Raw genomic sequence first — 20,890 nt, 5'->3', positions numbered from 1 at the left:
TGCCAACTGTTTGAGTTTTGATTGTGGTTTGTAGTGAACTATCCTAAAATTTGGATACAACTAATGACAACTTAAAACTTTAGTTATTGCTGTCTTTTTTTTTATTTTCAGTTTCAAGTAGTTGTTTAATCTAGATTAATGTAATGTCATATGAAATAACTTTGGTGTGTTTGAAATTTCCTAAACGGTGGCAATGACAAAAGCGTGTCCCTTTCTTCCTGTTCATGCATTCCATTCTGGCACACTCAACTCCCCTCAACTTCCCATCTTATCTCTCAGGTTTTACAGCAGTCAACTCATTTAATAGGGTGTTGTCCTTTCATGCCCGCAACATTCACTCTACCTTTGCATATTGTATGTGTTATCTCACTCATTTTCTCCACACAACAGACTTTGTGAAGATGTGGTGTTTAATCACTTCAACCACTCCATAATTTGTTCTTCAACCTTTAACAGACATGACAAATGTTCACATACAGTTTCATTGCTTTTACTGTCCAGTCATACCACATGTATACATATACCTTTCAGATAGCTCATATCAACTGTCTTAATCCTAGATCTTTGACTTTCATTTTATTAACATGTCTCATTTACTGATCTTCATTCCATTAACATGTCTCATTTGCACATGTCACCATTTATAGCACTGTTATGCACAGTGCCTCCTTATCTCTCTATTCACTAGCCTGCCATTCATCATACATTCCAAAGATCTAAGCACTTTCCTCCCTTGTAATGTTTTCTCTTGTATTTCTCCCTACATACTTCCATGTTTGCACAGGATCAAACCAAGGTATTTAAACTCATCTACCTCTTCAATTGTTTGTCAATTCAATTTGATTTCACACCTCTTCTCAAATTGTGTCCTCATTCTGTATCAAATTATAATCCCTGTTACATCACATTTTTCCTTTTAAGATCATCACCTTACATTCTTCAACACTGATTTTGAACTTATACTGCTGACAAAACTCTTTTACAAATTTGTGCAAAGACCTTTTCAGTTTTTGCAATGAACACAGTGTCATCTGCACACAACATTGTAATTAGCTTCCATTTAACATTGTACACAGTCCTGGTTTGGCATTACCGACCCTTGCCTGCACGCCCTCACAGCTCCATTCATTAAACAAATTCAATACACACTGACATGACCACTTCTTCAATCACTTTAACACATCTCCTTTCACTTCATGTAATAACTTTCCTTTCCCTTCATACATCAACACATACCACATTTTCTCCAAGTCATTTGTGTCAAATGCCCTTTCCAAATTTATAATTGCAGCATATACCTTGTTCTTTCTTGCTGCCATTCTTTAATTATCATACTTAAACTGAAAATCTAGTCCACATCACTGTCTTATGTTTTAATATATTCTGCCTTGCTCTTAAAAAATCTTATTTTTGTAATACTTGGCAAAACTCACTTATTATGGTTTGCATACACTATTTACACGAGTATTTACTGTATATTGTACAAGATTAACAGATTTGTGCATTATGAATGAGTGTTGTGTTTAATGGAATTAAATTTCTATCAGAGCCCATATTATATCACTCACTGTATAATAATCACTCAGCAGCAACATACTCATGTCTACTTCCTAGTATAATGAATGGGCAGGGAAGATTTGTATCAGGATTTTTTTATTACCTTGTATCTTGGTTTATAAGAAGACTCTGCCTAATAAGCTCACTAAAATCATTGTTGTCCAGCAAGGTGCATCACTAATGTTACTGCTTGACATTTTTTGTCAGTGTGCAGTTCCTTTCTACAGTGGTATTAATTTGCAGTGAAGCACATCAGCAGCACTAGTTGTATTTTTCATATTTTCAATTACCTGCATATTATAATTGAAATAACATAAAATATTCAGAATTTTCACAAGGTGCCATACTTCTGGTGTATACCCAATGAATACAACACAGTACATCATGGCACTTTTTCTTTTTTGAGTAGGAGATCACACTTTTAAACAGTAAAGATTGTTTCACTTATAATTTAAAGTTAATAGAAGACATGAAAATTACACCGATGTTGCTAACATGTCTTCCTGCAACATAAAATTTACTTTTAGGTTAGGTTAGTTTATATGACGGGATGCAGAGGCACTATGGAGTTGATGGAGGGCAGAGCAGCATAGAAGTGTGATAGATTGAAGTGAGCACTCAGATTGGGTGGTAGATATCAATAGTGCCCCTTGGGCCCATGCAGTGTGTCAAAATACTGTGCCCCTTGGGCCCATGCAGTGTGTCAAAGGCTCTTGGCTGTGCATACTGTGCCCTTTGGGCCCATGCAGTGTGTCAAAGGCTCTTGGCTGTGCATACTGTGCCCCTTGGGCCCATGCAGTGTGTCAAAGGCTCTTGGCTGTGCATACTTCTGGGATTTGGGACAGAGGGGAGTTATGGACGTTGAGGGGCATCTGCAGGCATGCTACTCTCAGTTTGCTGGCTGGTCAGTTACTTATATAGCCAGCTATCTCTGGGTTCATCTTAAGGCCACTTCTCTGTGTGGGCAGGAGGGACATGTGTAGTGCAAGGAAGTAGCAGTGATACAGCAGCATTAGGTGCCGTGCATCACTGAGTACACATGGGTGGGTAGTTCCCAGCTGAGACATATGATGTAGGCTGCTCACTGTCAACCAATGAGTCACTGTTGATACAATGAATGTCCTCAAGAGTGAAAGAGACATATTCTCCTAGCTTCAGGACAAAGCACTCTCTCCTGGTGCTTCAGGTCTTCACGGTATGAGGGACAAACATTAGCCTCTTTTATTGTTGTGCTCCCTAAGTAGTGGTTGCCTGTTATCACCACTGTGTGTGAGCTCAGCAACATGTGGTGCTGTGTATGCGGAGAAAGACTGACCTAGCTGCACCTGACACGGCAATTCATCTGTTACTGCTGAAGTCAGACAAAGGGAGTTGTGTCTCCAGCCTGTCACTGCCATCCTTAAGGGACTGACCGAGTTAATTTTTATTTTTGTTATTTATGAACGAAACTGCACCAAATTGCCATGAGCTACAAATTATTAAATTTTGTAATTTTTGAAGGAGGAAAAAAAAATTTAGAATTTACTTATTTTGAAAAGTCTAGGATTTTCTTTAGAAGATACTTTGATGGTCTTTCTTAGAAAATTATGTAACAATTTTTATTTTTATTTAATTGTCAAGAAAAAAAAATCACCTGGATATTTATCTTAGGTAGAAAAAAACTAAATACTCAATAAGAATTCTGTGACATTTTTTTCTAGGTATGATAATTCTCTTTTAATGACAACAGGATAATAGAAAATGAACACTAAATGGAGAAATATACATCAATAGGGCAATAAGTTAGTTTTGAGGTCAGCTTTAAAGTTTCAAGGGACACACACACTGTTCATCCATACACTAAGTATAGCTACATAGTACTGGAATTTTTAGGTGCAGAGTATTACGATTAATTTATTTTGAGTTACAGATGATTTTGAGCCTTCATGCAACTACATTAACTTGTTTTGTTGGCATCTAGTATGTCTCAGATGGAACATTGCATACTTGATTTTTACAAGGGCGTGCCACACTGATGCAGGTGGCCCAGTGATTGGTGGGGAGCATCATGCTAGGGACATTTTTACATGGTTTGGAACAAAGCATGTTGTCAGTCAATGCCTAAAGCTGCTCCACTGGAACTAAGACATTATTTCCATTGAACAAGACTTTATCGTCACTCTTGAAATTTTTTTTATCAATTCACTAAGAGATTCTCTAATTAGTGGAAACAATGGTGTTGAAGGCAGTGGGTGTAATTGTGCAGCAGAAGAGACTTAGCAGAAGTAGTGGTTAGGGCAGCAGAGATAGAAACCTAGCTTGTATATGTGGTGAGGTGTTAGGAAGGACAGCAGATGTGCCATGAGGCTGTATGCTCACCCTTCTCTTATTCTCAGCTCTCAGTTAATATCTGACATGTTTTTGGCAGTACCTCACTCCTTTGAGTAAGATTAGACTTCCTCTTACATATTATAGTGAAAGAGAGCAAAAAGCAAGGAGTGAATGTTAAGCAGATATACAAGTTGATGAAAGAGAGCACAACTTTCTCTCTCTCTCTCTCTCTCTCTCTCTCTCTCTCTCTCTCTCTCTCTCTCTCTCTCTCTCTCTCTCTCTCTCTCTCTCTCTCTCTCTCTCTCTCAAAGGCTATTCCTTGCCAGACTGTGAGAAGAAACTAACATATACCACCATAAAGAAAACTGTTCCTCAAAACATTTTATGTACTTGATTTTTTTTAATGGATGTTCTACAACACTCTCCTTTCAATGACCTTGACTGAGTGACTGAGTGAGAGCAGGGGGCATTTAAATGAGTATTTAAACATGGATGATGAAATTGTGTGTGCATTGTGAAGTACTAGACCTAAGGATGCTATGAAATGATTTTACCATTTTTCAATACTTTTCTGATTTTCAACTCGGTTGGTCCTGTTAAGTATTTATTTTCCTCTATCATTTCATTGCTCTTCTTTTCTCTCACCCTCTCCTCTCCTAGAAGCCTTGATAATAATTATAATGTGGAGAGAAGAATGTGTTTGGACAAACACAATATTCAAGTAGCATATTTATTTGTTACTTTGAGGCTGGATAAAGACAGATGTTTCTGTCTTAGTAGTCAGATTTGAACCCTGTTTAATGGATACATTATATTAATGTTATTGTTCATGTATTATAGCAGTAGCAACCACTCGGGAATCAATCTTGAAAAGCTGTGAAAAGTTTGGTTTATCCCATTGTGAAGTCAATATTGCCTCTGCAATCCTAGAAGCATTTGCTTAGTCATTATCTTAAACATCATAAAGATTGACATCTACTAAATAAAACCTTGCTCTTGGAAATTTGGGGTCTTCATGTATAACCAGTTACCTTATAAGCTGAGGTACATGGTATGTTTCTGGAAAGGTGAAAAGTTTTTGGTGTTTTATATTGAAATGGGAGACACTAGAACTGATGATGATATACAGGAGATATACAGTTTTTGTTTTTTGCAATCCCAATGTTTTTCCAGACTAGAAAACTCCAACAAGCAAGGTGTTGTGGTGACTGGGGGTTCATTTTTCTCTCGTGGCTCTCGGTTCCGCTATGCTGGGAAGTGTGAAAAGGAAGTTGTGGAAGAAAGCTCAAGTATCTTACGAGACCCTCCAACAGTAAATAGGGTGTCCCTCAAGAACATTGGAAGGTCCACCTCTCTCCCCACCACACCAGCTGACTCTGATACTTATGATGGTAGTAGACCTTTCTTTATATTTAGCTACCCCCAGAAGCTCCATTCTATATTTCTTAGACTGAATCCATTCCAAAGACCCTCATTCACCACATATGTATATAAATCACTTCCAGATTAACATTAGGGTAAGTTTAAATGTTGCTTTTTTACAAGGAAAATTGAAGTTGCAAAGTTGATGAATCAAAATGTATGTTTATTGCCAAACTGCAAAATATGTAGTGCGTCACTACTGAGTGTGATGATGACCACCACAGTGTTGTAACAGCAGCCTTCCTGTTGTGGGCACATGCAGGTCAGGAAGGATGAATTGTCTGACACTTGGTGTGTCTGGTCTGTGGTGCTTCATAAAATTTTCAGATATAGCCCAAGTGCTGTGTCTAAAGACTTTCTGTCAAGTTTATATAAATTCCCCATTTCACTAACAGCCTATGTTTACCTGTTGGTAGATTAGTGTTTAATTTCAAAATCCTGTCTGTTTTGATCAGTTTTATCAATTTTAGTTATTCTAAAAATGTGTAAATTAAAAAAAAAATGCTGATGATGCCACCAATAAAGTTTAAAGTTGACTTGGATTATTTGTATTGGCACATTGGTTAGTGGCTCACCATAGTGTGCTGTCTGGTTAGTGGCTCACCATAGTGTGCTGTCTCACACTGTGCTGCAATACGGCTCCAATACATCTTAAAATTACAAGCAAGTTCATGGAGAAAGACAACTTCATATTATAGATTGACATCTATTAGCATGCAAATCCAATGATAAAACTGCTTGTTCAATTACAGCACAAAAAGATGAATTCATATGACTATCATTGTGACTGTTCAGCTCATACTAAAATAACTTTCCATCCGTGCACACTTATATAAAAGCATCAGACCTATTTATAGTATCTAGATATCTTGAACTAACTATATAAATATGGTAATTACCAAGCTTTAAATTTCTTGCATCTTTTCTCTATGAATTCCTGTTTGAAATTTAGTATAAACTGAGTTGTAATTTATAACATACTTTTTTCTGCCTTAACTATTCATCAGTTATAATTAATTGCATGTTTCAAAAGTAGTAACCAATTAATTCAATTTTATCGTAAAATGGCAGTTCTCTCTATCCCGTAAAACCTTACACATGTTCACTCAAGCCAGAAACATTCCTTAATACCATCCTGTTGTGCCTTATGCACCTCAAAGTCTATAATAAAATTCCTATGTCATCAAAGGTTGTTTTGATTGCCTTCATTTTGATTTTCTCATAGGTGCACATGAGTATTAGTTACCTGACCCATATGATTCCAGTAAAGTGTAGAACATTTCCTCATCACAACAAAACAGCAGCACATTGCATTGTCCATACACCCCAGGACAGTATTCCTCATCTGTTCATTAATGTAAAATTTGTTGATACAAGGCATTCTGTAGCTCCCTTATTGGTGTTCTATTTTCTTTAGTATGTAACATTTAGTAGTAGCTATTAGCACTTTAAATGACTTGAAATAATTTTATGTAGATTTGCATAGAACTCAGAATTGCTGTCTAGTAAATAGCTAAGAACTATAAACATAATAGCAATTAAAGAACAGCATATGTAATGGTGCTTATATATCTGCTGAAAATGTAATTAATTTGGCAAATGCTTCTGCTTTTACTCCAGCTGTAATCAGTCGAGTCCACCGGCCTCTGCCATACATAGACCGAAGCAGTAGTTTGGATGAGGATGTGTTGTGTGGGGCTGACATGGGGTCTCAGGACTCAACAGAAGGACTCAACCACATAAATGGGGGCTGTGGAGGTGAGGCTGTCATGCTCTGGTAGTGTGCCCATTGCTCTGTGTATTTTTCTATCTGAACAAAATCTATTTCTATGACTTACTGATTCATTAATTTCCATTACTGCTGGAAGAGGTGCAAAGATATTCACGAATATGTGTTTGCATTTTGAAATGAAGTGTATTTAATGGTTTTAGTTTGTCTGCATCTTTTATGTAATATTCTTTGTAATATATAATGCTGAAAAGATCATCTTTGTGGTCCCAGGTTATAACAATTTAATGGAAGAGTTTTTTGAGGAACAGGAACTACTATTTCTATAGAGCTGCTGTATTCTAATGAAATTATAAAATTTTTTCGGTATTATTAAGGTTTATCAGTGCTTGTTTTTATGTGTAAACCAGCAGAGATGTATCAGAGTGTCTCTAATAATATTCATGTCAAGATAGTAAAAAGATTTTGTGTGCACATTCTTTTACTGTCTCGTTCATGTTGTCCACCTCCTCCATGTGGATGCTAGGGTAACAAATGATTATTAGAATGATGTACTAATATGAGTAGCTGACTGTTAGATTGACTCTTCTTTTCTGTTTGAAGGGCCAGGAGCTGCTTATTGTCCCGAATCTACACTGCCACCACTGTCCCTCTTGGAACCTTTGCTTGAGGCTCAGGAGAACAAGTCTCGGTCGTCCTCCATCCTGGACTCCAGTTGTAAGTTAGTCATGATTGCACTGTTAGAAAAAGCTGAGCTTGATAAGGAAATAGTACAGGGCTGGCTATGCTTGTTACATTTTGCCTTATATAGTGCAACACAGTCTTGAGAATTTCTTATATGTGAAAGACTCTATTTAGAAGTTGTAGCTGCCACACTTTTTCACTTAATCCACTTTTCCCCACTCATAGGCCCTATAAGTTGAATGATGTTTTGTTGCAAAGGCTGCAGGTTAGTACTGTGTTGAGCTATGTCTAATGGGACATTAAAGGCAGGATCTTGAGGACCATTGCATAGGGCTTGCGGTGATAACTAGTGTGCATCCACACTTTGATTAGTATGCCAGAAATATTGTGCAGGCAGTAGTGCAAGCTTGCATTTGTTGCATTTTGGAAGATTGCTTTTTTTATAGGATAATACTTACTTTATTTTTCTAACAGAATGTGGCTTTCAATTTATTAGATATTGCAGCCAAGTATAAATTTTTGCATTTAGCTCAGTACACTTCTGGAGAACACTTTTTAAGGTTATTTGGTGCACATGCATAAATCTGAACAGCAGCTAGTTACCTTGAAATCTTGTCAGATCTCTCTCTCTCTCTCTCTCTCTCTCTCTCTCTCTCTCTCTCTCTCTCTCTCTCTCTCTCTCTCTCTCTCTCTCTCTCTCTCTCTCTCTCTCTCTCTCTCTCTCTCTCTCTCTCTCTCTCTCTCTCTCTCTCTCTCTCTCTCTCTCTCTTACATGAACATTAAGGACCAAGCAATGAATGGAGGAGGGGACTAGGAGCCACTTATTCTATATTGTAATGAAACAAGGTTTGATGTATCACACACACACACACACACACACTCTTTCATATATCAAGCTCCACCACTCTTTTTAGAGAAGAGGCCTGATCTTCACAAATTTTGCATCTGCAGGGTTAGCTGTGGAGTGGAACATATCTAGGTCCCTTCATTTTAAGGGCCAGTATGTCCATGCTACACCATAATAGACCCATCCTCTCTCTGCATGAGACCTGACCATCTGGTCAAACCGAGACTCGACATTTGTACATTCACAGCAGCTCTACATGCATTCATGCACTTTGCATTCAATACAATACTCTCGTCACATCATTCATCCATCTCATTCATGGTCTTTTCTGTAATCCTACAATCAGATTGATTTACTATTTTTTTCACCCACTACTTTTCTCTCTTCCTCTCTATATGCCCAGAAAATAATTTTTGTGGACCTGACTATCTGACTCTAGAAAACTCTTCCTTACACTTTAGAGTGTAATCAGGATTTGATATGTAGTGCATAGGACAGGAGCAATGGTGGTGCATTAGGTATGCAGGGATGTCTTTTGAACAAGGAATAGTGATTGGTCAGGAAAAGATCAGTAATGAATGCAAATGGAGATGCAGCTTTGAGAGCTTCAACAGGAGACTCTCAACTTAAGATCTGAATAACTGATCAGACCTGGTGCAGGCAAGAGGATGGGCCTATTATGATGCAGCACTGCTGTTGGACTCTAATTAGAGATTGCTCAATGTACAGTGCAAGCAACCCTCTCTTTATGTGGCACTCAGGATGTGTCCTTTTCTCTGAGACCAAGAGACTGAGATTTGAGGAAATGGTAGTGGGTGTGATTGTGTATGTGGATGTGTTGGTGTCTTGGTTACTAGCTGTCATGAGAGGTACTGGGCTTGTTTATCTAGCTGATATCTGTAATGGGAATAGCTAAGGAAAGATATAGTTTGTCTCAGAGGATATAGAAATAAAGTAGGAGGTCCGAACCTATTTGTCTCTCCTCATTCCTTTTAGTTGTCTTTTATGATATACAGGGAAGACATCAGCAGCAGAGTGTGACCAGACCATGTCTACATATCTAACAAACTCTTATGATATGAATGATAACTGATCTTTGAAATTAGTCGCTCTTTTGCATCATATTCTAATATAGTTTGTAGTGGTAGAATTTTAACAGTTTATCTCATATTTGCTACAAGGTTATAGGCTGTACACATCAGCTCCTTTGATGGCAATGCCTTAATCTGCTCTTGTACCAGTGTGTTGGTTCATTTGCATTGAATTATTGAAAATTGAGGGTGTGGTGTTCATAGCTTTAGTTTGCTCAGCTATGTTCAGTTGTTGACTAAGAATCTAGTGTGACTGCAAAAAAGAAGTTTTACTGTATAGTTTCATACATAAACACATTTGTGTCCCAATTGTTTTGTAGAGACTTCCATGTATAAGTCGTTGTTCATCAGTAACAATGGGCGCTGTCTTTTCTACTAGAGAGAGAGAGAGAGAGAGAGAGAGAGAGAGAGAGAGAGAGAGAGAGAGAGAGAGAGAGAATGGAAGAGATATAATTATTCAGGAGTGCCTGTATTCATAAATCTATTATAGCTAAGTAAGGGAGACAATATGGTGCATTGGAGAAAGAACTCATTGAAAATGAAAATTGTCATAAACTTCTATTGTTGACCAAAAAGTGGTGCACAATGCTATGTTTGAGTTCACTGTGTCTCATGCTGCTTATGACCAACACACTGACTGTCATGAGTTGTTGCGTCATCACAGCAGTAGCTCCAACTAAAGAGTATTTACTGAAGGAGGAACCTTGTGAATGGAGAGTGATGCTAAGCTCAAGTGGTACTGCTCAGACCTGGACAGGATTTTGTCAGTCACAAGCATTGAGGGTAACCTTAATTAGCAGTATTAAAAGGAGAAATTCACCTTATTTCACCAGTGACAAACACAATTGTACAGCAGTGATGACTTCAGCGTGTCATTGCCCAGTATCATCACAGCTGCCAGCGAAACCAAAGCATTTATCTTTCCCTGAATAACCTAAACTAACTTAACTAATGAAGTAAATTAACTAACAAATGGTAAAATTATGGTAAACAGCATCCTTTTAAATTTAATGTAAAACTATTTCATTTGATAGATTTCATCCAAATAGTTGGTTACTAAAAAATTCAATAAAACCTTTTCCAACTAAATTTCTAACCAGAAACTTGTCTTATCAACTTCCCTGAACAGTTAAAATTCTATGCTATGATTTTTCACTTTACTGATCTTATTGAATATAAGAATACCACTGGACTAATGAGATCTACTCAGTGAAATAGGTAAAGAATTAATATTTGGAAAATACAATTTACTAAAATTATATCAATCCAACCTAACCTATAACCTGATATGCATTTCTGGTTTGACATCCCTGAGCATCTTGAAAATTTATTAGCTTATGGACTTTGTCTATATGATTTAGAAAAAGTATAGTGATTGCTCATCATTCTGGGTGGCTTCCCTTAAGTGTTTGAACTGAGGACATTTCATCTTGCTGGCAATAAAAGCAGCTTTGTTTGTATAGACTTCAACATGGACATACTACTGCAGCACCTTTTCTCAAAACAAGTTTTCATTTTGCCTATCTTACTTCTCCAAAGAGACATGAAAAAAAAAAAAAAAGGAAAAAAATGAAACTTAGGAATTATCACCAGAACATTATTTAATTCCACATTTTTCAATGTATATGCTGCATTTTGGTTTTTTACTATTAGTAATGGATAATGACCAATGATTTCTGATGGCCATCCTGAATTTTGTTGAACGTCACTTACACATGGTACTTAACATTAGCATGTTTCACATTAGCTGGTTTTTGTAGTGTTTTGTAAAAGTTCATGACTACAAAATCATAACCAAAAGCTGTGATATTATATGAACATTTTCATTTAAGAGTGTTCATAGAATTACAGTAGCCATCTGTGAAGCATAGCTGAGTCACTACTGTCTTGGGTAAAGTGTAACCTTCAATCCTCTCCACACTGGTACAGGACAGCAGGTCTCAGGAGGCCCTGGGAGGCACTTATTAGCAATTCTGCTTAGGGTGATATAATGCATGTATGCTTGTTTTAGTTATGGACGCTGAGAGTAGTCTTGAGCCATGCTCGGAGCCCAAAGGGAAGCAGGAAGAGGAAGAACCCAAGCATAAAGAGGGGGAGATTACAGAGAACAGTAAGGAGCTGACAGGAAATGGTAAGACTAGTATTTTATTAACAAACTTCAAGTTTGATATCATATGTTACTAATATACTGTATATACATATGTATTCTTTGTTTTCCAAGTGAGCTCTAAGGTTCCATTAGGTTTTTGAATACCTTGAATGTTTCTAGGTTTCAACTTATCCCTCATCAATCATCATTGTTTTATTTGTTAACTTCACACTAAACATTTCTAGCTCAATCTGTGTTTAAGGATTCACTTGACAATTTGTATGTCATTTATTTTATTGCCTAAACTATCTGAAGCTATTGATTGTCAACCACAGCCAAAGATGTAACATTTCTAGTGAATTAGGGAGCATTCTGTGGTTCTCACTTTAGTGGCTCTTTTTGATGTGTGTTTGTGCTGTTGTGGTGCATGGTTATTTTTGCTGCATGCTCCCTCATTGGTTTGCTTTGCAGTAGCTGAAGAGACAACAAAGAATTGCACGAGTAATACTGGATATATTTTTTATCCATAACACATATCTATATTAAATAACACAACACTGAATAATCTAGAACATTTGAGGTCAATTTGGATGTCAGATTATGCTTGAATAATTTTACTTTTTAACATCCTCCTACTTTTTCTTAATTTTATTAATGTAGTATCAATACATTTTACTTACTTCAGTAACAAAAATGTCCATTAAGAGGAAAGTGATAAAAATTGAAAGTAGAACTGAATCACATTTAAATGTCCTAAGCAGCACTGATTTTCTGGTATATCATGACTGTGTCCTTGACATTTTTACTGTATTTATTTACTTTTTGAAATGAAGTAATCAATTTTAGTTACCACCATGATGTTAAGATTTATCTGAATGCAATGTCATGACTTTTGTAAACACTGGCTCAAGAGCATAGGCAGGAAGTGTGTACAGTGATGATACAGATTTCAGAATTGAGTAATGGCAGAGCACAGTGGCTCAGGCATTGACATGGTATCAGTTCACATTCTATTAATCATCACACTTTCAGGGGACGACACAGTTCTTCAACAGCAGCTTTATTATGACTATAGTGGGCGGGGCCATACTAGTGAGTTTGGTGACACGTCCTCAACCGAGACCCTTGGACCTCCCAATAACCACAGTGACTCCCGGCTGGCCCTCAAGGACAAAGAGGATCCCTGCCCCTCCAGCCCCAGGAGAAGCAGTTTGGTTCCAGTGGAGAAGGAGAGATTGAAGGTATCCCTCCCATCAGATCTTGCTCATAGGGAGGTTCAGAAACTTTTTAAAGAGAGGATAAATAAGCTTAGTTTTAAGACATTTTTAAGAGTTTTTCTGGTAGCTTTTATTTTTGTGGTTTTCATTCTCACTTGCTCAGTTATAATTGTGTTTGAGAGTGAGTCCAGTCTATTACAGGGGGTTCGTTCCTCTAGGGAAATGATGCTCCTGAGAATACAGTATTATCAACCAATTGTTAAGTGTATAAAAACTTGGCTGGGTGTAGAAACCTAGACTAACTTAATTTCTTAGCTTAACATGTTAAGTAGGTTCTAAATTTTCTAGATGCCCTATTATGTGATGGTAATGCACGTGTAGTGCTGCACTGGTTGTTGCAAATTTTCTACAATGGTTTGAAGTAATTTTGGATGTGTCTCAGGTAAGTTTGGATTTTGGAGAAGAATATTTAGGAATGGGACCAGTCACAGTTATTGTTTAGGAAAGACGTGTGGAAAATGGTGAAGACAAGGAATTTACAAAGGTGATTACTTTTAGTAGGATAATGTTTCACATATGTATGCAAATGGTGCATGATGTGTGTAGTGAAGTGGAATGTAACAAAAGACATAAGGTCGAGCTTTTACAATGAGATAGCCCAGAAGATGATATAAGTACTTTTATTAAGTAGTGGTAGTGTTAGCAATGATAGGAAGCATAACAAAGTGGCCAAAGTATGTAAGATTTTAGTGATTGACCAAGATGAAACCTAGTGTGTAATGACACATTTGACTACAGGAACATCAATGTTTTTTTTCCATTGTGAGTGGGTAGGGAGGTGGACCGTGGACATACAAAGGAAAGGTCAATGAAGCACTCGCTGTGTCATATTATAATACATGACACCAGACATCATTACAGAATATCTCAAGGTGTACCCTATCACCTATAACTACTACTTTTGTATCCCTATGCAGATGCCCCTGTGGGAGCACATGCTTTGTTAATTAATGGTGGGGTCTGGGGACTCTCCTACTTCATACTGTATAGGTTAAACCTCATCATCTGCTACTCTAATGTTTAGGTGCACTTAGAAATGGGATTTTTTACTGGATTATCTGCAAATATGTAAATGGTTGGCCAATTTACTCTTAAGTGTGGAGGGTATGCAAGTCTTCCTTTGCCTAACATCAGCTGTTTGTCTCTTTCTGCTGCTTTTCTTACTTATTTACATTGAACCTTGGTGATACAGATGAGGTGTATCTGAATTGTGTTTCACTCATTAATCATCCTTTGAACCAACATTTCATGGGCAACAAAATTGTTTAGTGGATGGACCAAAGTAAATGTAGAGAACTTTGATCAAAGAGCAAGGTTTATGATGTGAACCATTACAATTTAAAAAGAAATATTGTTATAATTTTTTATTGAATAGTTGTCCTGTTTTTTTTTAACTTGTCATATCATTAGATTTATAATTATTCATAATTTGTTAAATATTTTTTCCATTTATTTTATGAAATATTAATTACCTCTCATTCATTTGTTACTAGAAAATAAGGTGGAATGTCTTATTTTAGTATGTTACTTTTGACATCACTAAATAGACCATTAAGATGTTATCCGAGTTTATCAGAAAATGGAGGGTGTAAAAGCAGCCATTAACCTGTGTAGTGGTGAAACACCTTGTTTTCTGGACAGTGCAAACAGGGGATGTAGGGAAATGATTACCATTATTTTTATTGTACTTGTTCTGGTCCCCCTGTGATGAGAAAAGTTGCAGAGAGATATGGAAAGTTCCCTGAATGTTGTTGATCCCTTCAGTGAATGTGCACGAATGCAGTACAATGTGAAGGTACAAGAGAGTATATTTAACCAACAGAAGTTTGAGGCTTAACTCTGCTGGTAATCTTTAACCCCTAAGTGACAAATGACACAGTAATGCACGTCTCAAGGCTCCAAGGGGTGACACATGTATGTGCCAGATATTTTTTGTCTAAAATCAAATAGAAGCAAGAAAGAAATATTTTGAACAACTTTTTTTGTGTGACTTTGTTTGGTATTCCACACAAAGCGAGGATGAAGGAGGGAGTCGATACACCCTCTTCTGATGCATGGCTAAGAGCAAATGCAAATAAATTTTGTCCACTTCTAGTAATCACTGTCTGGCAAGGAATCACATATGCAACTCTTGGGTACAGAGGAAGAAGATTCCCTTTGAGGCATGGGGAGAGCAGTGAGGGGCAGATGGAAGGTGTGGAGGTGTGAGTTGTGGCCAGTGCTGTATCCAGCATAATGAACACATCAACACCAACCTTGTGGATTGGCTGATATATTTTCATTCAGACTTTACTACCTCCTCTATCAAAAATAGCAAATGAGTTACACAAAAGCACCATTAGGAAGGAGAAGGATAAGCAATACTGGATCTGTATTTCAGGAGTTATTATCCCTAGAATAAGAGTTATTTTTCTCAAAAAAAGAAGAAAAAAACTGAAAATTTCTGTGCCAAATGCCTATCGCTTAGGGATTATGAAGAATATTTGTAAATAGTATCCATGAAGGGCTGTCCAAAAATGTAATAGGAAGATTGTATTCTTGGATGTAAAACTTTATAGCTTGGGAAGAGGAAACACAAGTTAGAGGAGCATGAGAGAAGAATGTGTTAAGCAAAAGAAGGTAGATTGAAAGATGCATAAGTTGCAGCAAAACAGAAATAAAAAAAACTTGGCCTTTATTTAAGGAGTATTGTAATGGGAAATATAGAAGAACCCTGCAGTACTATGTGGGGGATGAGGAAGGGGTGTGAATTATGAACAAATACAAATGGCTGCAGCTGGAAAGAAGTGTGGATATGAATTACGACTGTAGAGGAAGAGAGTAGTAGCTGAAAAAGATCACTGGATTGAATGTGAAAGATGTATGGCTTTTGGGAAGACAAGTGGAATGGATCAATTATGTGGTGTTACAGACAAGACAGCAGACATTTTGCACACTACAAACCCCCAATAGAGCTACGGTTTTATTTGGGCGTATCAACATATAGGTTATTATTATGGTAAATGGTAATCATTCTTCCTTACTGGTGTCAAATGTCAAAAGCAATTGCTAATAACTACCACATATAGGTAGTGAAAATATATAATGTTACCCAGTATAACCCCTTTACTCTTGACATCATTTGCTCCTAGCTAAATTGTTGAGATTTTCATCAGGCTATCAAAGTGTGTTCCTGTTCCTGTGTCTAACCGAAGCCTATGGGAAAAATAAAAATGGTTAAGAAAGTTATGGCTTTAGTTGAAGGATTGAGTAACTAGAAAATAAGATAGAATTAGAGACGTGTGTTCAGTATATGCATGTATTATCCCTATGCAATGAGTAAACAATGGCAACATTTTAAGGATCCAAACTTCCTGCTATACATACAACTGGAGGCAGAAGAAATGGTGCTATATGATGCCTGATGTAGAAAATATGATGGCAATATAAAATGTCAACTGAGAATGGAATAAACTACTAAAATAATGAGGAGCAAATGACATGAAGTGTGGGATTAGAAGGTACAAGCCCTTGGTGGCAGTTTCTACCAGTCATATTTTTATTCTGGCACTTAAAAGGATGAAGGATATCCAGTAGTGCTTCTTTTACCATATCATTCCTTAAGGTTGATAAGCCAATTTAATTGTAATATTAGTGTTGGGTTTTGTTAAGTGTGATGATGTCTTTCCCGGTGAGTACAGATGCAAGGACAAAAAAATGTCTAGAGCATGGAAGAGGAATAAAGCAATTGTGAAGGTTTGAATGGGACAGTTTTGAAGTTCCCCTTGGTTTCCCTTGCATTGGAATAGATATGTATGTGAAAAGGAGATAGGTTGATAACATAGATGGGGTAATCCAGTTCTGCTAATGGATTGTAGGTAGATGTACAAATGTGGTCCATAAGGATTTGTTCTCCCTCTCTCATAGATTCTTAAGGTGCTTTTTAATTTACAATGCATGAGAAATAGAGTCAAAACCATTGTGAAATTGCTAAAACTTTATGGTAAGTTTTGTCAATTGAATTGGCGAGTTTTAGCACCTTCATGACGACAGAGCAGCTTTGATCTTTCTGCTTGCAGCCGAGCAGCACTCTAGTTGCTTGTAGACATCTATCAAGGTTGGTTCTGTATGTACATGTTGCATGTGAGTCTGCTTGAATTCATGTGATTATAGCTGGGTTTTGTGGCTTTGCTGCTGTTATATGACCTCTACCAGTGTCAAAACCATGCAAGTCTGATGGGTAAGATAGTTGTTGTGAAGGCAACATGCCACAACAATAACAAGGAAGTGTATTGCCTGGTCTTGCAAAGTTGGCATGGTTACAGTGATGTGCACATCATAGTAAGCAAGAAAGATAACATTAATTCTTGCAAGCATCTTAGGATTTGCCTTATTAATTTGTTTTCCCATCAAACACAGGACATGCAGCGAACAATTCACCACATTCATACTTCTCACAGAAATGTCTGGGATGACTAGTGGCTTTTTCTAGGCACTGGCAGGATACTACTATGTTTTTTCCTTCCTAAGATGTTATTACTACAGCTGTATTATTGACTCCATAGGACCAATCAACTCAATTTATTTCTTATTTTTTATTTGTCTCCTTCAGAGACATGGGCTGACTAGTAGAGCTCATACTTCACCAGTACAGCCATAAGTCTCAACTTAACCACACAGATTAAAGCAGGCTTGTCCACAGCTTTGGTGGATGCTCTTGAGCAACCAATGTTAGCCAGCTCTAGGCAAGAGCACCAAGGCCACCATAACATCATGCAGGCAGCAAAACTTTGTCTCTTGTCGTACTCAAAAAGAAAATTTGCCACAAGTTATATGGTTGAAGTCATAGAGACTGAAGATTGCATTACCGTATCGTATCAACCTAATCATCAACACTGTCCAAACCTCTCTGTGTGTGTGTACTAAACATTGGAAATTCATATCATTAATTTATAAAAGTATTTTTGATATCTGTGTTATGCTCAATTTTGAGTTACTCAATTTTGAGTTTCAAAATGAAAAATAATTGCTGCTAAAGGCAGCCATTTTTGTTATTGTATATATTATTAATAGTGATATAAACCTCATGCAATTTCATACACTGTTGACTGATTAAGATAGTGTGATGTTCAGTCCCCATGACCACAAGAACAGGTGCTTTCACCTGGGTAGTGAATCTCTTTAGCAAGCACTCTAATCTTGGGAAGCATTGATGCGTGTGATAGACAAGTGATGTGTGTATGTGGGCACCTTGTCTCTACTAATCTCCTTCATAAGAATGTCTGCTAAATATATACAACTTATTATTATTACTTTTATCAAGTTTTGCATGACCTCCCTCAGAATTAAATAAACTATTATATGTATTCTTGATTTAGATACAGTACAGGCATACCAGTTTTGTAAAGATTTGCTAGTTCTATGTATTAGTGCTGTATTTGTACAATAAGCCTCCTTACTGACATTAAATGGGTATCAAGTATTCTACTGCAACTGGCACAAAAAGATATCTACATGTATAGTAATGATAAGGAAGATACATAACTCCTGGACTAGCTTTTAAGTGACCAACATGTGCCATACACTGTTGTGTTTTGGAATGAGAGTCCTGTAGTCATTCTTCATTTCCACTTGTGCTCTCTGTGCTTAACCTCTCATAACTTGTATTGTGGTGGAAGATATTTCTATGAGTCAAAACATTTCATGCAGGAAAGCCAAAGCAGTATTGATTTGATCAAATATTATAAGGTATTTTTTATTCTAAATGGAATCAGTAAAGTGAAGAATAGAAAACAGTAGAGGGCCAAACAAAAACTGGCCACTGTATCCATCACTTAATTGTCAACAAATCCACAGCAGCACTGTTTTAGTAAGTTGTACTCTTACTGACATTGACAGTAAACTCACACTTGTGATGCTGAGATCCGTACCACAACTATAGCCTTTGGAATGTTGAATTTCTAGAATTTAATCAAACATTTGGCTGATATGTGAAAAAATGGGACTAACCATATCAATAAGAGAACAAAATTGCTTGTTCTATAAACCTGAGAAGTTGGGCAATCTTTTATGGCAGCATATAAAAGCCACCTATCTCCATTTTTTTTTAACCTTTTGCAACTCTTAAAGATAACTCTTTACTGCAAGTTCATGGCTTTAAATACTACTGAAATTATGATGACAGTATTAATTTTGCTTTGGACCCAGTCTAAATTTGAATCTGCTGCTCGTGTGCCAAAAGTGACAAATCAAAGAGCCTTGTTATGTATAAGGCTTGGAATTTAATCTTCAAATTGTTATTTCATATATTGCATGCCACAGTCCCTCATTGAATTGTGTCTTAAGCACTGCAATAATGAAAAGACTATGTTACTATAATGTCCCAACTAGTCTTGGGATTGTCTTGAATAAGGAGGCACTGTAAACTGAGGTTGTATGATGCCATGCTTTTAGATAAGCAGCTTTTTTTTTGTTAATTTATTTGACAACTGACAATAATAGGATAGATACCCTTGTTAGCTATGGTAAAGTTATGAACAATGTAAATGTAATGCCTTGTGTTTTGAAACAGTCTACGGAGTAGCTGTGCAAGGGAGCAGCTAGGAATCCAACCTCTGTCTATACACTCAACACATACAAATTTACACTTTACCAGTCGAGCCTAAATTATATTGGCCAGTCATGATTTTATTAGTTCATCTTTTTGGAGAGAGGGACAGGGAGGACATTGCTCTAGTAGAAGTGGTTTTATTAACTTGGTAATGAGATGTAAGCTACAATATCATACATCTACTGTTCATAACTGATGATTGGATTTTGTAAACTAACTTATTTGCATATCAATGTAATGCTCAATTTTGACAAATACACATAATGTACACAGTAATAATAAAAGATGACGTTACATCTGTCACATTCCATGAAGCACTGATCATCTCTGCCTTCATCCTTTCAGTGCTCAGGCAAAATGATATGAAAAAAAAAAAAATTTTGCTATGAAAGGTTGAAGAGGAGAGTCTGAAAAATAAAAGAAATTAATCAACAGACTTCAGCATTTTCTATTGTGTGTATTGTAGATTTTCTTTCTTTAGAAACCTAACCTGTATTCTATTTTTCTCTGGAATTTACAGCAATCTCAGAGAATTTACACTTTAATATATCACATTTGCTGGCACATAAGACAGTGAGAAAATACAGTTATATATTAATTGCTTGATTGAAAAAGACTGCAACCATTGTAACCATATTACTGAACTAGAGATTGGGCACAAAATCTTGACGGTGTATGGCCAAGGAGTCTGGGGTGGGCTGCAGTGAACTGCTGTTCACTGAGCACAATGACTATTCACAGCACTGTGTAACATTGAAAAGAATAAGGGGGCACCAATGCAGTAGTACAGTATTACTAAATAAGAGGCTGAGTACCAAATGTAAAACTACCAGTAGTGGCAGCACTGGCAGTCTCCACTAGGCTGTGTTGATAGTTAAGATGGTTAACCAATGGTATGCTTGTCGGAAAATTTATCTAAAAAAAAAAACTTGCAATGTATGTATTGCAGTGTGTACAGCAGAGGATATTATTATTATTCATTATTATTATTATTATTATTATTATTATTATTGTTATCATTATTATGATTATTTTTATTATTGTTATGAAAATAATTTTGGTACTGAGAGTGTGAAATTGTTTGTATTGTGTGTTAATAGTAAGAAAGGTTGTCTTTAGAGTGCAGGCTGCAGCTGCACTGTATTATTCATATTAAAAAGGAAACAGCCAGAGAGGAGATAAAAGTGTTCAAAGGCAGAGTTGAAGCATCCCCGTAATGTCCCCACCTATCTGTATCTTTCTGGGAGTGACTTGGCTGTAGTGGCTCTCTCTCTCTTCTCCTCTAAGGGAGATCA

General features: G+C 36.8%; 1 protein-coding gene and 1 long non-coding RNA gene across 10 annotated transcripts in view; one reads left to right on the top strand and one right to left on the bottom strand.

Moving 5' to 3' along the window:
- Positions 1 to 19,914, top strand: part of LOC123510506 (FERM domain-containing protein 5-like) — a 34,625-nt gene extending 14,711 nt beyond the window's left edge. For 3 of the 7 annotated variants that reach the window (XM_045265733.1, XM_045265734.1, XM_045265731.1), the window contains 6 exons: positions 785 to 796; positions 5,041 to 5,258; positions 6,910 to 7,047; positions 7,622 to 7,735; positions 11,652 to 11,771; positions 12,762 to 19,914. In XM_045265733.1, the coding sequence (XP_045121668.1) occupies positions 785 to 796; positions 5,041 to 5,258; positions 6,910 to 7,047; positions 7,622 to 7,735; positions 11,652 to 11,771; positions 12,762 to 13,243 (1,084 nt within the window). In that variant the 3' untranslated portion in view covers positions 13,244 to 19,914. The remainder of the gene's footprint in view (positions 1 to 784; positions 797 to 5,040; positions 5,259 to 6,909; positions 7,048 to 7,621; positions 7,736 to 11,651; positions 11,772 to 12,761) is intronic. The other 4 variants (XM_045265736.1, XM_045265735.1, XM_045265732.1 and 1 more) reach the window with 2 other exon arrangements.
- LOC123510514 overlaps positions 11,778 to 20,890 on the bottom strand; it is a 35,625-nt gene continuing 26,512 nt past the window's right edge. The window contains exon 3 of one of the 3 annotated variants that reach the window (XR_006676525.1): positions 11,778 to 12,203. This is a non-coding gene — a long non-coding RNA (uncharacterized LOC123510514). Of the gene's footprint in view, positions 12,204 to 12,892; positions 13,013 to 19,718; positions 20,003 to 20,890 lie in introns of those variants that run through there. The other 2 variants (XR_006676526.1, XR_006676524.1) reach the window with 2 other exon arrangements.

The sequence above is a fragment of the Portunus trituberculatus genome, chromosome 29 (assembly GCF_017591435.1).
Source record: "Portunus trituberculatus isolate SZX2019 chromosome 29, ASM1759143v1, whole genome shotgun sequence".
NCBI lineage: Eukaryota > Metazoa > Arthropoda > Malacostraca > Decapoda > Portunidae > Portunus > Portunus trituberculatus.
The sequence above is the reverse complement of the archived record's forward strand: the minus strand, read 5'-3'. Positions and strand labels throughout refer to the sequence as shown.